Source organism: Anabrus simplex, chromosome 14 (assembly GCF_040414725.1).
Source record: "Anabrus simplex isolate iqAnaSimp1 chromosome 14, ASM4041472v1, whole genome shotgun sequence".
Taxonomy (NCBI): Eukaryota; Metazoa; Arthropoda; class Insecta; order Orthoptera; family Tettigoniidae; genus Anabrus; species Anabrus simplex.
The window spans coordinates 80,532,653-80,549,651 of NC_090278.1; the positions used below are offsets into that span (position 1 = coordinate 80,532,653).

The 16,999-nt window shown below is 40.5% G+C and overlaps 1 protein-coding gene across 1 annotated transcript in view; it reads left to right on the forward strand.

Annotated features, from left to right (window-relative positions):
• Positions 1 to 9,873, forward strand: part of LOC136885745 (protein takeout) — a 45,068-nt gene extending 35,195 nt beyond the window's left edge. Inside the window, exon 6 of the mRNA XM_067158480.2 lies at positions 7,670 to 9,873. Within this exon, the coding sequence (XP_067014581.2) occupies positions 7,670 to 7,821 (152 nt within the window). The 3' untranslated portion in view covers positions 7,822 to 9,873. The remainder of the gene's footprint in view (positions 1 to 7,669) is intronic.
• Positions 9,874 to 16,999: the final 7,126 nt, after the last annotated feature.

Genomic DNA, 16,999 nt, shown 5'->3' on the forward strand with positions numbered 1-16,999 from the left:
AGGGCCTCTCGAACGCCCAAAATCTCACGCGTGCAAATTGCGGCGCAGAGATCCTCTGCACAGTGCATCGGTTCCACTCGGCTCCGCTCAGACCAACGCTTCGTCTTTGGGCTACTCGGCTAGGCTCGGCTCAACTCAGCTCGGATTTGGAGCGCTACGGAGCAAGTGAGGAAGAGGGAGACAGGCGTGGGGAAAGAGAGAGAGAGAGAGAGAGAGAGAGAGAGAGAGAGAGAGAGAGAGAGAGAGCTATTGCTCCAAATCGAGGAGTGGGGGTCTGCACTCTAGTCAACAAAGCGAAGTCGTCTATTGCACCGTGCACAGTGCATACACCAGGCGCATGCACCCTGAGAGGCCCTGGACTACATTATGAAGATAGCAAAAAGAAAGAGATCCATAAGAATGCCAACTATCACCTGCTGGGTGCGAAATCGCGGGGGGAGGGAACGAAGGCATTTCCCCCCACTAAAATTGCCCGGTGGTGATTCTTTCATTATAAAATAATGAGGAACATGTAGAGCACATATAATTTGTTACTGAAATTAATGCTTTTTATTGTGCATATTTTCATAAAACCATCAGAAATGATTCAAGTTACTGGCAGACCTTGAGCAATAAAACAACGCAGTAATTACTCCGTACCTGCAGTCTATGTTCATGTTTCACTCTGACAAGTCCATCTGGAACCCGGGCGAAAATATTATTTATTTATTTATTTGTTATTTATTTATTTATTGCTATTTTGTTTTACATCGCACCGACACAGATATGTCTTATGGCGACGATGGGAGAGGAAAGGCCTAGGAAGTGGAAGGAAGCGGCCGTGGCCTTAAATAAGGTACAGCCCCGACTATAAATTATTTGAGGCTCTCCTCCCTTGTCATCGCTCTAAGTAGCTCGAGCGTACATCATTCCTCTACTTCTTGGAGACAGTGTGTTTCCGATACGTAGCCAATAGGACACTATTCACTTAAGGAGTGTACAAACTGACAAGTTTGTTCAGTCAAAACTTAGCCCTGGTAGAGGAAGTTTCCACTCATAAGGCAATAAACCAGGACGAATCGCGTCTCGTCTGGCCTTTCTAAAGAAAGGGACAGTCTCTCATAAACTTCTTGGCTGTTTGTAATAACTTTCTAATGTTGTTATAACAATAAAATTCAAGCAAAAAGATCTAAAATTTATATTTTTCTGGGAGTGAGGGTAATTTATTTACAGGGGAATTTTATACCCCCACTCCCGCCGGGTACTGCCTGAAATAAATACTAGTACCCTAGTACTTAAGCACTATGTTCCTTCCCCCGCCCATTTCGTTCTGATTTCGCACCCAGATTCACCTGTACCATATTTATATAAGAATAATATAATATATATTTACGTTCCAAGAAGATCTGAAATAAATACCAACAATAAGCAATTCAATGATCGTCTAATATGGCACTCTTCAAAGCGTCTCTACACTTTATTGCAAAGTGCTGCCATCTAACATGTATTTTTGTATACAACATGTTTGATGCGGTAGACGCTAGATGTCACCCAAGTTTATTGCTTGGGAAGGTATATCTCTTAACTTCTCAGCTGTTGTAGTCGACCAGCATAGCTGTTTCGTCTGTAACAATTCAGAGCGGGTAGATTTGAATAGTCAGCCATCACAGGATATTTAAATGTCTAGTATCGTATCCCACCTCTATGGTGTAGTGGTTAGTGTGATTAGCTGCCACTCCCGGAGGCCCGGGTTTGATTCCCGGCTCTGCCACGAAATTTGAATAGTGGTACGAGGGCTGGAACGGGGTCCGCGCAGCCTCGGGAGGTCAACTGAGTAGATGGGGTTTCGATTCCCACGTCATCCATCCTCTAAGTAATTTTCCGTGGTTTCCCCTCTTCTCCTCCAGGCAAATGTCGGGATGGTACCTAATTTAAGGCCACGGCCGTTCCCTTTCCTCTTCCTTGTCTATCCCTTCCAATTTTCCGATCCCTTCACAAGGCCCCTGTTCAGCGTAGTAGGTGAGACTGTCTGGGCGAGGTACTGGTCCTCCTCTCCATTTGTAACCCACCGACCCAAAAAGTCTCATGACCCAAGACACTGCCCTTGAGGTGGTAGAGGTGGGATCTCTCACTGAGTCCAAGGGAAAAACCAACCCAGGAGAGTGAACGGATAAAAAAGAAAGAAGAAAGACATAGATCGCAAATATGTTGAAAGAAAGCACATTAACAATCTTTTCCCCGTGTGAATTATGCTTTATTGCTTATTTCGTTTTAACAATAAATCCCACTCCTAGTCCAAGAAACAAAACTCCTGCTTGCCTCTATCAAACCTTGGCAGATCTCTTCGAATTTTGTCAGACTTTCAACAATGCTGAATAATTTTTGACACGATTTGATAGAAGTAATGGAGTGGAAGAAAAAAATTGATGTTGTAGAGCAGGCATAAGCAGACACTGATCCAGCAGCTGATCAGTAACTAGAGCAATATTCGCTGCTCCCGACTCATCTTACGAATTACGCAAGCTGTTGCACATCAGCCAGTATTCCAATTCGCCACAAGTGATAATACCGCGGAGACACTTAGTTCACTACGCTTCCTCCTTGTTCCTTACATCATAGGTCACTCAGCCGCTCACGTAACACAGGGTGTCACAACATTTACAGTCCTTAAGAAGATAACGTAAGCTACTTAACTGTACTTACTGTGTATCACGGTAGTAGATAGGCTGTGGGCTACGTGTAGCCTCATTACCGCCAGCAAGTCCCGTAACAATCAAAGGAGTCCAACCAATAGTTCCTGAATTTCACTTTCTGTCCCCTGCTTCAACCACTTGTGCGCAGAAATCCCGGATGTTTAAGGTTCATTATTAGCATTGTTTTACGTCAATTGTAAAATCGAAAGACCTTACAACTCGTCAATATATAACAGGCCCCGGGCTTTAGGCAACCCGTTCTTCCATAATGTAGCAAAAGTAAAGTAGGATTTCTAATAGAGCGTACCCCTAATGTTTATGCAAATCTCACAGCATAACCGTTGTACAGAGTAGACTATACTTGTTATGCGCTTCCATAAGTCAGCATTCTACTATTATTGCCTAAAATTCCGTAACGTAGGTAAGCACGTGATCAAATAGACTGGTCACGCGTGTTAAAGCGCTATGGCTATGAAGCCAAGCTCTCCATTTGTTAGACGAGTGGGTTCGAACCCTACTTTCAGCTATCTTGAGAATGGTTTTCTGAGGTTTCCCCTTTTCACTTCCAGGCAAATGCTGGGATAGGACACTTTTGCCTCCTTACCCAATTTCATTCACCTTTTCATCTTCGTTAGCTTTTCAACTGAAGCTGGTGACAAGGAAGGGCATCCGTTCGTAAAAACATTGCGTGTAATAGTACTATGGTGTAGACCCATAAATGAACATTAATAATAATTACGGACATATTCTCAGAACGAGTAATCAGATATTGACCAAAATAATTCTGAAACTGAAAGTGAAAATGAAAGTGAAAAAACAGTTTGCTCCTCGAAGTTGAGAAAGGTCTTCAAGAAATAGGCATCACAGATAGCATTGTATTATACAGATCTAAGTTCAGAAATTAAGTTGAGAATCGCCGCTTTACAGGCTATCCAAGCAGGTGTACTACCACCAACAAAACCTGGTCAGAAGATCGCAGGAGAAGCCACAGTGAGAAGATAAGAGAATATGGAGAAGAAAAAAGCAACGATACCAGCTAAATAATTTCAATCATGCTCGCTAGTCGGGCATAACGAAGAAATAATAATAATAATAATAATAATAATAATAATAATAATAATAATAATAATAATAATAATAATAATAATAATGATAATAGACAAGGCTGTAATCTTTCACCTTTGCTGTTCGTAGTTTACATGGATCATCTGCTGAAAGGTATAAAATGGCAGGGAGGGATTCAGTTAGGTGGAAATGTAGTAAGCAGTCTGGCCTATGCTGACGACTTGGTCTTAATGGCAGATATCTTGGAACTTGAGTATGGTATGAAAATTAGCCTTTCGAAGACTAAACTGATGTCAGTAGGTAAGAAATTCAACACAACTGAATGTCAGATTGGTGATACAAAGCTGGGACAGGTAGATAATTTTAAATATTTAGGTTGTGGTGTTCTCCCAGGATGATAATATAGTAAGTGAGATAGAATCAAAGTGCAGTAAAGCTAATGCAATGAGCTCGCAGTTGCGATCAACAGAATTCTGCAAGAAGGAAGTCAGCTCCCGAACGAAACTATCTTTACATCGGTCTGTTTTCAGACCAACTCTGCTTTACGGGAGCGAAAGCTGGGTGGACTCAGGATATCTTATTCATAACTAGCGAGAATGATTGCTGATACAAACACGTGGAAACAATGACAGGAGAGTACTCGGAATGAGAAGATAAAGGCTAAGTTAGAAATGAACTCGATGGATGAATCTGTACGCATTAACCGGATTTGGTGATGGGGTCATGTAAGGGGGATGGAGGAGGAGGATAGGTTACCTAGGAGAATAATGGACTATTTCATGGAGGGTAAGAGAAGTAGAGGGATACCAAGGCGACGATGGTTATACTCAGTTTCAAACGATTTAAAGATAAGGGGTATAGAATTAAATGAGGCTACAGCACTAGTTGCAAATGGAGAATTGTGGCGACGTTTAGTAAATTCACAGAGGCTTGAAGATTGAACGCTTAAAGGTATAACGATATATAATAATAAAACTAATAATAATAATAATAATAATTTTTCTAAGAAGCCGAATAAGATTTTGAACCACTCAACATTTAAAAAAATCATATAGGGAATAATTTAAGAAAGCAATATTTGACGGTAAATTTCCAGAGAAAACGAAAAAGAAATCAGGCAGTAAGTGGCCGGAAGGACGAAAACAAGAAAAGCAAAAAAAGGAAGAAGTTTTGGGAAGTCAAGAAGAGCAAAACTGTTACTTGTGGTTTCTAAGATGGCCTCATCAAATGAATGAACAATGGAAGCATGTATCTTGAGTATTCAGCCCGAAGATTCGTTTGACCCTCAAGAGGTCGATCATCAGCTGTCATAGATGGTCAAGGCATCACTGAAGAAGTATGCTACGGAAATGAGGAGTGAAATAGTTTCCCTTTGCTTTCCTTACCGAGCCAGAAGTTGCTATTGCATGTCAGTCTGCTAATCCCACTGAAATGCATGCACCAACAGACATTTTCATATCATTCATAACAGAGATATGCTGCGTAAAGAATGGCGTTACTCGCATCGCTCATACCTCAGTTACTTTCATATTGTCAAAGCCAAGGATAAGACTGAGACAGGTCAATGTCCTGGGCCATAACAGGAAATATAGTTCACTGTAAATACTAGATCTCCCCCAAAAAAGACATACGGTATTAAAATAATGGTAATAATAGTACCTCCGTAGATTTGTGACTGATAAAACACAGTGTACCTGGCGAGTTGGCCATGTAATAAGGGCGCGCAGCTGTGGGCTTGCATCCGGAAAATAGTGGGTTCGAACCCCACTGTCGGCAGCACTGAAGATTTTTTTTTTTTTCGTGGTTCACATTTTCATACCAGGCAAATGTTGGGGCTGTACCATTAATGAAGGCCACGGCCACTTCCTTCCTACTGCTACGGCTTTCCTATCCATAAGACATATCTGTGTCAGTGCGACGCAAAGCAAATTGTAAATAAAAAAACAACGTCCGGCGCATCTTTCGGATGTGTTACTTTCGCTACAGTTCTGCTATGAGATTTGTATAAACATGAATAGTATAGCCTATTAGAACCCCTGCAAAGTATGTTACTTTCGCTACAGTTCTGCCATGAGATTTGTATAAACATTAGGAGTATGGCCTATTAGAACTCCTAGTAATCATGTTACTCTCGCTACAGTTCTGCTGTGAGATTTGTATAAACATGAGGAGTATAGCCTATTAGAACTCCTAGTAATTATGTTACTCTCGCTACAGTTCTGCTATGAGATTTGTATAAACATGAGGAGTATAGCCTATTAGAACTCCTAGTAATTATGTTACTTTCGCTACAGGTCTGCTATGAGATTTGTATAAACATGAGGAGTATAGCCTATTAGAACCCCTACAAAGTATGTTACCTTCGCTACAGTTCTGCCATGAGATTTGTATAAACGTTACGAGTATGGCCTATTAGAACTCCTAGTAATTATGTTATTCTCGCTACAGTTCTGCTGTGAGATTTGCATAAATATTAGGGGTATAGCCTATTAGCACCCCTACAAAGTATGCTACATTCGCTGCAGTTCTGCTATGAGATTTGTATACACATCAGGAGTATACAATCCAGCATTGTCAAAATTAAGAGAAAACTCAATCTTCGCGTTGCCTGTTGTTAGAATACACGTGGCACCGATTTGAATCTCGTAAATATACCCTGTTGAGTTTTACCTCTTCATTATATTTAATTGTTAAGACGTTGTTCTGTTTACGAGCGACTGCAATACAGTAGATGTTTGTACAACCCAGTACGGTCCGTTGATTCCGAAAAGAAAGGGCTGTGAATACCTTACGGAATTCCTAATTTAGTTGGTGACATTCCAAGAGCAGTAAGACGACGTACAAGTCCCTTTTTGCACTTTCATGAACGCCAGTTTGACCTTGCTTTGGGGGTAAACTGAATGTACTGTACTCTACGTTGTTAGTGTTGGATTTGTGATCCCTTTGTTTAGTTGAACATTTGAGGAATTGTTTGTTTGTTTGTTTGTTTGTTTGTTTGTTTGTTTGTTTGTTTGTTTGTTTGTTTGTTTGTGTTGCAGTGAGTGGATTTTACTCGGGGTAAAATGCATGTACTGTAAGTTTACACTGCATTCAGTACCTTGGTTGAATTTGTGATCCTTAAATTAATAAACCCTGAGAGGAATATATATTTTGTTTGGGTTGCAGAACTCTGAAAGAAAGCAATTTAATAAAAACATATACAGTATATAACATTTTAGTGTTATTTTGCCTCTACATTACACGTACAATGTTTTTGTAGTGGCTTACGAATCACCCCGTAACCTACATTCTGTACCATAAGAAAACAGTGGTTAGAGCCTAGATGTTTATTCATTAACAGGTTAGACTGCAAACTTGCTGCAACACTTTTTCTATGAGATTTGCATAAACATTAAAGGTATAGCCTATTAAAATCCCTACAAATTATGTTACTCTCACTACAGTTTTGTTGTGAAATTTGCATAAATATTACGGATATAGCCAATTAGAACCCTTACAATGTATGTTACTTTCGCTACAGTTCTGCTATGAGATTTGTATAAACATTAGGGGTTAGCCTATTAGAACCCCTATAAAGTATGTCACTTTCAATACAGTTCTGCTAGGAGATTTGTATAAACAATAGGAGTATAGTCTATTAGAACCCCTAGAAATTATGTTACTTTCGCTACAGTTCTGCTATGAGATCTGTATAAACATTAGGAGTGTAGGCTATTAGAAGTCCTAGAAATTATGTTACTCTCGCTACAGTTCTGCTGTGAGATTGCGGAAAAATGAGGGGTATAGTCTATTAAAACCCCTAGAAATTATGTTACTCTTGCTACATTACGGAAGTGGGGACTAGTTGACACTTTCTACTAAACAAATTAGTTTGCATTTTAACTATTGCTGTATAAACATTCTGGCTCTAATGATGATTTTTCTTGTTGCAGGAGATGCCATGAACAAGTTTATGAGCGACAACTGGGAGGCCGTGTTCGCTGAACTGAAACCTGTCGTAGATCAGGCTATCAGCGCAATACTCAAGGATGTCGCGCAGAAAGTCTTCAAGAAATTCCCCTACGAGGAGTTATTTCCGAAATAAGATGATCTGCAAGTTTTATAATGACATGCTGAAGTCTTGTGGGTTAATGCTGACATCTCGCTTTCTGTGGGAAATTTGCCTCTGAACTTAACTAATTTCCTTATACCTGCACAACGTTTGATGATGCTATTTAAACCCCCAAACTGAATACTTAATACATAAATATAATTCAACTTTTATAATAGTCATACAAGCTTTACAGCGGAATTTTGCTCAAACGTAACAGGTTATGGAGAGGATGCTTCCAGAACTCTACTAAGGATCTAAATCACACTGTTATCTTGTCAGAATACCTAAATAGGTCCCAATATGACTTCATAATACCATGTTCCAAATCCTCTTGTAAGCACATCAAAACTTTTACCAGGTGTAACAAAATACAGTGCTCAAACGTCTGGAAATTATAGAAGACATCAAAACAAATAAGTTTTATTAAACAACTGTTGGTCCGAAATGGATAACTGAGGTACATTTTGATGTGATTGAGAGTGAACCTTTTACATTTCAATTTAATATTAATCCTTTGTAAAAACTAGTCTGCAGTACAACATCTACAATGGTGCCATTGCCTGTCATACACGTTTAATCAATCATTCACTACTAATCTCTATTTAAGGTGGTCGCTCAAGTGGAAACATTTTTCGTAACACTTCTCGTTTGTCGAAAATCACCCAGAACAAATCGAGCTGCTTTTCTTTGGATATTCTCCAGTTTTTGCATCAAGTAGTCCTAGTATAGAAACCATACTCTAGTTGGGGTCTTACCAGAGACTTATATGCCCTCTCCCTTACATCCTTACTACAACCCCTAAATACCCTCATAATCATATGCAGAGAACTGTACACTTTATTTACAATCATATGTGATTACCCCAATGAAGGTCTTTCCTTATATTAACATCTAGGTGCCGTACGTACATTCATCTCCACTAGGTACAAGCATTCCATCAACACCGTAATTGAAACTGACAGGAATTATCCTTTTGTTGAAACTTACAACGTGATATGTCATACCATTTGTCGTCATACCATTGTGCGCTGTACGTCTCACGTTCGTGTGCTGTGGGGAGAAACAGCCGCAAGTACCCAAGTGGCGAGCCCTTCCTCTGAAGTCACATACAGCAGGCTCTTGAAATGCCCTACATTCACGTGGCTATCAGCTTGTACTCGGGAGCAAGTTGGTTCGAACCCCACTGGGGGCAGCCTGAAGATGGTTTCACATTTTTACACAAGGCAAATGATGGGATTGTACCTTAATTAAAGCTATGGTCGCTTCCTTCCCTTTATCATCATCGCCATAAGAACTATCTTTATGGATGCAACGTAAAAGGAAATTCTAAAAATATTTATAAAGCCTCTGCACAAGGAAGTCTAGTAGGGTGAGGTCCGGAGAATGAGTAGGCCATGTAATAGATCTACCGTATTTTTGTACAGTTTTAATGATCGCTTAATATTAAATCGAAACGGAATACAGTAGCTTCATTCTCAGTCACTTAACAATTATTTCGATTATCAATTTCTGACCTATGCATATATAAGGAAACATATTCTTTTTGTGGACTTCTATTATCCTCCGAAGGTTGAGGTTTTTTTTTTCAGTATAAGGTTCCGATCTTTGTTAGAACTTATTTACTTCCCAGTCATACCATTCTTGAGGTTCCCAGTGACAGCTTGAGACCTTTAATTTACCATTTTCGTACACTGGCAAAAAAAAACCACGACTTCATAATGTGTGTAGTATACTGCGTCTTGTGTGTGTCATAATTAGAGATGGATTTATAGGCAAGGATATGTTAGAATGCAAACGTATCAGAACAAAGCGCTCTACACGTATTCGGGCGAGTTGCATACAGTTTAGGGGTTCTGATAGTTCACATCGCTAATGTTTATGCAATTCTTACTGCAGAACTGGTGTGCGGGTAGAAAACACTTGCGCCTTGGTTAAATACGTTTGCATTCTAACCTCTTCGAGCCTATAATTCCCACCTCTAGTCACAATGAAGTGCTGTATATATTATTATGTTTCATAATAATAAAGATAAATTAATAACGACCTGTACTTATAACTAGCAGTACCCACTCCTGAATTAGAAACTAGACTTGAACTTTGTTGGTAGCAATAGAATCGCTTATTTCTAAAAATAGGGTAAGACCCAGTTTACGCAATTTTCAGAAAAGGGAACAACAAAAACTGTTTGTGTTAAGGAAGGTGGTGGGGGTGGGGGTGGTGGTGGTGGTGGGGGGGATAATGACAGAAATCAGTAAGTTGTAAAATTCACAACTTAAGAAAACCAAATTTGAAATACAAGCACAAACGAATAAGACATAGCTCCACACAAACTTTGGAGTTGATAAGTTAACTGGTTGCAAAGATATTGACAAATAATTGCTATTTCTACATTATGTTGAATGGAAACTGCTCCGTGAGGCACAGTTTTAATTTTTTTAGGCTGTAATTTGGCAGACGTGTCAAGAATACTCATGTATTTTACGATAACTCCTGGTTTGTCAGTCAGGTATAAACTATTAGAGAGATATTTTTTTAACTTTTTCATTATGCATTCAATAGACAAAAATCTACGTTTCGTGCTAGTTCAGGAGTAAAAATATGAAGGTCAAATTTAACTGATAATAAACTTCAGAACTACACTTTCAATTCCTGAAGATATTCAAATATTCTCTGAAATTTTCAGGTGAATCCGATGAGAACGTTGTCGCAAAGAGCGTTTTATGCATGGAAACAGCAGAAAAATATTTGAGGGTAGAAAAACGCAATGGGAAGTTTTAATAAACATACTTGCTTTAAAACTGCCCAGGACTGTGAATTATTCCCTCAGACTTCTTTCTCCTCTTACGCACAGCGTAGCCTTACTACAGGGTAGAAGTATTCTAGTGGGATTATTCAAATGGTGGTCGGAAATAACTTTGAAGCTAATTTTGTCTGACAACGTGAGAAAAAGGGGCGCCAAACCACTACCCTTTAAATGGGCATTAAAAATGCCGTTAGGAAAATATGATAATGGGATTTGAAAAAGGAAGAATTGGGAGATATTTTAATGTTGAAACTGAAAATTCGATTTTTTTGTGTAAAATATCGCAATCCTTCAATCTTAACTTGATGTGTGTGGATGTGTGCGAAAACATTAAGTGGCTGCTCAAACGAAAACAGCTCTTATGCAGAACAGAAATTTACTATGTACCAGTAAAATTATTCTTCCTCTCCCAAATAGAATGTTGCGTGGCAGTTGTACTTTAAACCTGTAAAACGTGGAAATTAAATAAAAATGAAAAGAACTGTCTTGCAGCCTTTGAGCTGTGGTGATACCGTAAGATGAGATGCCAAACATCAGAGTTCTAGAGATTTCATGGTAAATCACACATTGCGCCATTCCATTTTAAAGATAACTGAGGCAGAAGTCCTCATTGAAGGAAAACACACACAGGGAAGACCGAGAAATACCTTCCTTAAAGAGATTCGAGTTGACATCCAGGCACAGAATTATGTTTCATGAAGGAGACGGCAAATGAGAGCGAAATGGAAATCCACAGCCTGCGTTCAGTCATTCTATCAGGTCAGGAATGGAATTAGTGCAGCTCCCATCTACCGGCTACAATAGGAATTGTTCCGGCTGCCGAAGCCTGTCGCACTCCTCTGGGGTAATGAATTAAATAATATTGGAGAGTGTTGCTGGAATGAAATATAACAGGGAAGTCCGGAGTTCTCGGAAAAAACCTTCTCCCGCCTCCGCTTTGTCCAGCACAAATCTCACATATAGTGACCGGGATTTGAACCACGGAACCCAGCGTTAAGTGGCCGGCAAATGACAGCACATTCTTGAAATTCTTTATGGCAACTGATCAGTCCTAGAGCTATAAACTATGCTGTTGTGTTCTTTCCTTGTACTCTCGCAGTGAAGATGAACAGTAAAACAATATGTCGCTTCCACCGCCATGAGTCGGGCTCTATGGCTAAATGTTTAACGTGCTGGCCATTCGTCCAGAGGGTCCCGGGTTAGATTCCTGGCCGCGTCGTCATTTTTACATTCATTGGTTAATTCCAATGACTCGGGGGCTGGGTGTGTATGCCGTATTCAGCGTTAGAATTCATCATAGGTAGGACCCCATCCTCAAAGACGCGCAGGTCGCCCATATGGAGTCAACTCGAAAGACCTGCATCAGGTTTCTTCGGAGGCCACACGCCATTATTATTATCACAAAGTGATCACGGAGCAGTTTGGCCATGCGGCTGTCCGCAACCCTCAATATGGTTTTCCGTGGTTACCCATTTTCACACCAGGCAAATGCTGAGGCTGTGCCTTAATTAACGCCACCACCACTTGTTTCTAACTCTTAGCCCTTTCCTATCCCATCGTCGTGGTAAGAACTATCTCTGTCGTTGCGACGCAAAGCAACAAGCAACTTGCAAAATATTCCAGAGTTCTAGCCCTTCGGGCAAACAACTCAAAATGTTGAAAATATCCTAGGGATATGAGCTACGAATTTTAGGTAAATAAAATATAAAAAAGTATGAGAACATATTCTTTATGTATTCCTAAAAATTACAATCCTTTTCTTAATTATCGTCATGTCTGTCTGTCTGTCTGTCTGTTAGGTCGTCAGCCCAGAGGCTGGTTGGATCCTCAAATAGCACCACCAAAGGCTATGCAGTTATAGGGAAACTGCAAAACCAATGGCAGAGCCCAAATGAGGCGTACTAGGCAAGATGAGGAGTGAGGTAGTTTGCCATTGTTTTCCTCACTGCAGCACGACTGATCCTATGAGCAACACCTTTCATAACACTCGACACTAGTTGTGTTCCAAATGTCATTACTCAGCACCACCCATACCCCAGCAGCTTTCATACTGCCACAGCCATGAATGAGACTGGGACTTCGGTGGAAGCTACACCTTGCTCTGGCCTGTGCCAAGAGACGGATACAAAAATACTGCATCCATCAAGAAATGGCAACAGGCGGTAATTATCGTCATAGGGTCGCTTAAATTAACAGTATGCTTTTTCTACAACTACGAGCGCTAATGTGAGTCAATGCAGAGTTTCACTTAAGCACCATTGCGAGCGCTAATGTGCGTCTACACAGAGTTTCACTTAAGCACCACTACGAGCGCTAATGTGAGTCAATGCAGAGTTCCACTTAAGCACCACTACGAGCGCTAATGTGAGTCAATGCAGAGTTCCACTTAAGCACCACTACGAGCGCTAATGTGAGTCAATGCAGAGTTCCACTTAAGCACCACTACGAGCGGTAATGTGAGTCAATGCAGAGGTTCACTTAAGCACCACTACGAGCGCTAATGTGAGTCAATGCAGAGTTACACTTAAGCCATTATAAATATATTCGGTGTGGACATTTTTCAAAAAATCAAAGTCTCCTAAGGGTAGTGAACCAAGGAACACATTGCAGAAAGAATTATATAAATAAGTTAATTTAATTAGGATTTTAACCAAAAAATAAACGAGTAAAGAAAAAATCGGTTTTAGCCTGATTTTCCGGAACTGCATTCAGGCCGTGACTGATTTTCGGAATTTGTTTTTGTTAGTTTGATAGAAGTATCCAAGACTCACAGTTTGAAACCTTTCCGGGCTCTTTAGCCCTTCAACTTTCAGCAATTTCGCCTATGGCGACCCCTACTTTGTCTGTTAAGAAGTGTGTTCAACATTTAAACGCGATCAAGAAGTAACTCATGTCTGTGAAAAGTTTCACCAGTGTTTTAAAAACTAATTTCACTGCATACTGCAAAATTTAAAATGAGAAAAATCGCCATCCCCTTCCACTTCCCTACGATGACTAGACTTAAACTCGATCCTAAAGCTGGAACTATTTTTAGCTGTTAGTTAATTATCGTGGAGCTAGCCTCAGATCGCATTCTTCCACTCACAGCTTAATATACTCATCATCGCTCGAAAAAGAAGGACTTCCCAAGTGGCTGTCAAGTAGAGAGCTGCACTCACGACTAATACTCCTCATCCGGCTTGACCCTGATCGTGCGTCCTCGGTTGAACAAGAAGACATGACTTAAGGTAAATATAAAGCCACGTGGGCAGGCTCTGCAGAAGCAATAAAACACTGTAAAACCACAAATCTTTAGTGAAGTTGTCTGTTATTTTAAGGATGCAGGTAGGAATCGAACGTCGCAGATGCAACGCACTGCATTTCTTATGCCGTTAATATTTTAATAATTCATTCATATTGAATATGACGCGAAACAACTCAATGTTAATAATAATAATAATGCTATTTGTTTTACGTCCCACTAACTACTTTTTACGGTTTTCGGAGACGCCGAGGTGCCGGAATTTAGTCCCGCAGGAGTTCTTTTACGTGCCATTAAATCCATCGACACGAGGCTGACGTATTTGAGCACCTTCAAATACCACCGGACTGAGCCAGGATCGAACCTGCCACGTTGGGGTCAGAAGGCCAGCGCCTTCACGTCTGAGCCACTCAGCCCGGCCCAACCCAATGTTGTCAGTCAAGAAGCAGCAAAGGTAGGGCTATACATTTCACTTGAGGAAACACAATACATCACAAACATCAGTGAATCTCCTTGTACACTGCATCTGGAGCAGGGGACGATCAAGGAAACCAGCACTTTAAAGTACCTGGAAGAATGGCTGGAACCTAATCTCTCCGAAGGAGTATCGTTATCCACTCGAGTTAACAAGCTAGAACTGGCATACCAACACCTACAATAAAAATTGTCTGTCCGGAAACACTACATTGAAGGTCTACCAGACAGTCATCCGCCCGGAAGCCTTATATACCTCAGAATGTCTAATATTCAACAGGAAGGGATTGACGGACAAGCTCGAAATCCAGGAGAGAAAAATATTGAGGAAGATATTAGGAGCAGTTAAGGAAGGGAATGACTACAAAACGCGACCCAACCAAGGACTCTACAAATACTGTGAAAAATTCACGGACGTGAACTGGAACAGGCGTCTAGCATTTTACGGACACGTTAACAGGATGCATCATGCCATATTGACCAACCAGCTTCTCGAAAGAGGAAGACCAAGCCAGCATGGTTGATGGAAGTAAACAAAGATCTGCAGCAACTGGGAGGAACAGAAAGAGACTTAAAAAGCAGAACATCTTTCAGGAGGATGCTTAAACAAAAGTGGTTCCATGACAAACCACCCAGAAGGAAGACAGGTCCTCTCTGAGCAAAGGAGATGAAAGAAAAACACAGTCAGAGGATGCAGATGTACTGGGCAAACATTAAAACCACACCCCAAACGTAATAGTTCAATAACGTGGTCCTTAGTCGGCCTGCGGCTCGGCTATCTGCTTCATTGGGCTACGCAAGCCTCCCCACCACGGCAAGGTCACATGGTTCGCAGGGCAAGAGTTTGCCCCCTCCCCCTCCCCCAACCACCGCCACCACCACCACCACCACCACCACCACCACCACCTTTTCAATGTTTACACTGAACTGGCGGTAAAGGAAATCAAATAGGAGCTTGGGAAGGGGATCACAATCCAAAGATACGATATTGTTATTTTATCTGAGACTACAAGAAGATCTGTATAAATTTCTGAAAGCTATGGACAGAGTCTTGGGTAAGGAGTACAAAATTAAAATAAATAAGTCCAGAACAAAAGTAATGGAGTGCAGTCGAACAAAGTCGTGTGATGTAGAAGATATTAGATTAGGAAATGAAGTCTTAAAGGAAGTAGATGAATATTGTTACTTGGGTAGTAAAATAACTAGCGATGGTAGAAGTAAGGAGGACATAAGATGAATACTAGCACAAGCAAGGAAGAGATAGATTTTGAGCTTGTCCGTGACTCCCTTTCTGTTGAATATTAGACATTCTGAAGTAAATAAGGCTTCCGGGCGGATGACTATCTGCTAGTGCTTCATTTCAGTGTTACTGGAGACACTTTTTACTGTAGATGTTTGTATGCCAGTTCTAGTTTATTAACTCGAGTGGATAATGCTACTCCTTCGGAGAGGAAAGAAATTTGCTCGCTTCGAACATTGATATAGGAATTAGAAATAAGTTTTTGAAGACTTTCGTCTGGAGCTTGGCACTGAATGCAAGTGAAACATGGATGATAACTAGCTCAGAAAGAAGGAGGATATAAGCTTTTGAAACGTGGTGTTACAGAAGAAAGCTGAAGGTGAGATGGATAGATCGAATGACGAATGAAGAGATATTGAATCGAATTGGTGAGAAGAGAAGGATTTGGCTAATTTTAACGATAAGAAGAGATAGAATGACAGGACACAACTCAAGACAGCCAGGACTTGTTCAGTTAGTTTTTGAGTTAAGTGTAGGTGGTGCGAACGATAGGGGTAGGCCATGGTATGAATATGCCAAGTAGATCAGAGCAGACGTAGGATGCAGCAGTTATGTATAAATGAAAAGGTTAGCACAGGGCAGGGTGACGTGGAGAGCTGCATCAAACCAGTCTATGGACTGATGACTCAAACAACAACATAGTTGGCCTATACGAACCAAGAATAAGATGGCGTGAAAGCTGCCCTGAAGATGGTTTTCCATTTTCACAGCATACAAATGCTGGGGCTGCACCTTAACTAAGGCCACAGCCACTTCCTTCCCTTTCCTAGCCCTTCCCTATCCCATCATAAACATAATACCTATCTGTGTTGGTGCGACGTAAGGAACCTTGTAGAAAAATATTGGCGGTAGGGTCCCATAGACTTACTTATTAAAAATAAAAGACAAATATTATGTGGATAATAAATCGTACTCAACAGAACGTGGTACACTTGGAGTGTGGGTAATAACTCCGTGTAGTATGGGGCTGCTATATGAGATATAACAGACATAATTTAAGAGTAGGGAAGTAATATTACGAGTAAAGGTAACTCTGACCACGATGTATTCATAACGACAGTTAACCTCCAGCCGAGCACGTGAGTCAACACAGCGCCATCTTGTAACAGAGTATACGTGTGACGTCACATATTTAGCAACATGAAAAGTACGTTTCAGAAATTTTCTTTTTCTTTTTTGAAACAGGTAGCCGCTTCTTTTATTTGTCAATTGAGACATTAAGCATAATCGTAAATTAAATACTTTCGGCGATATATGCATTCTACCCGAACACTAACTTAAATTATTCTCGCCATGTAGCCGTTGTTAAAAAAAAAATCTTTTATACTTTGTATAATTGAAGGTTTTATTT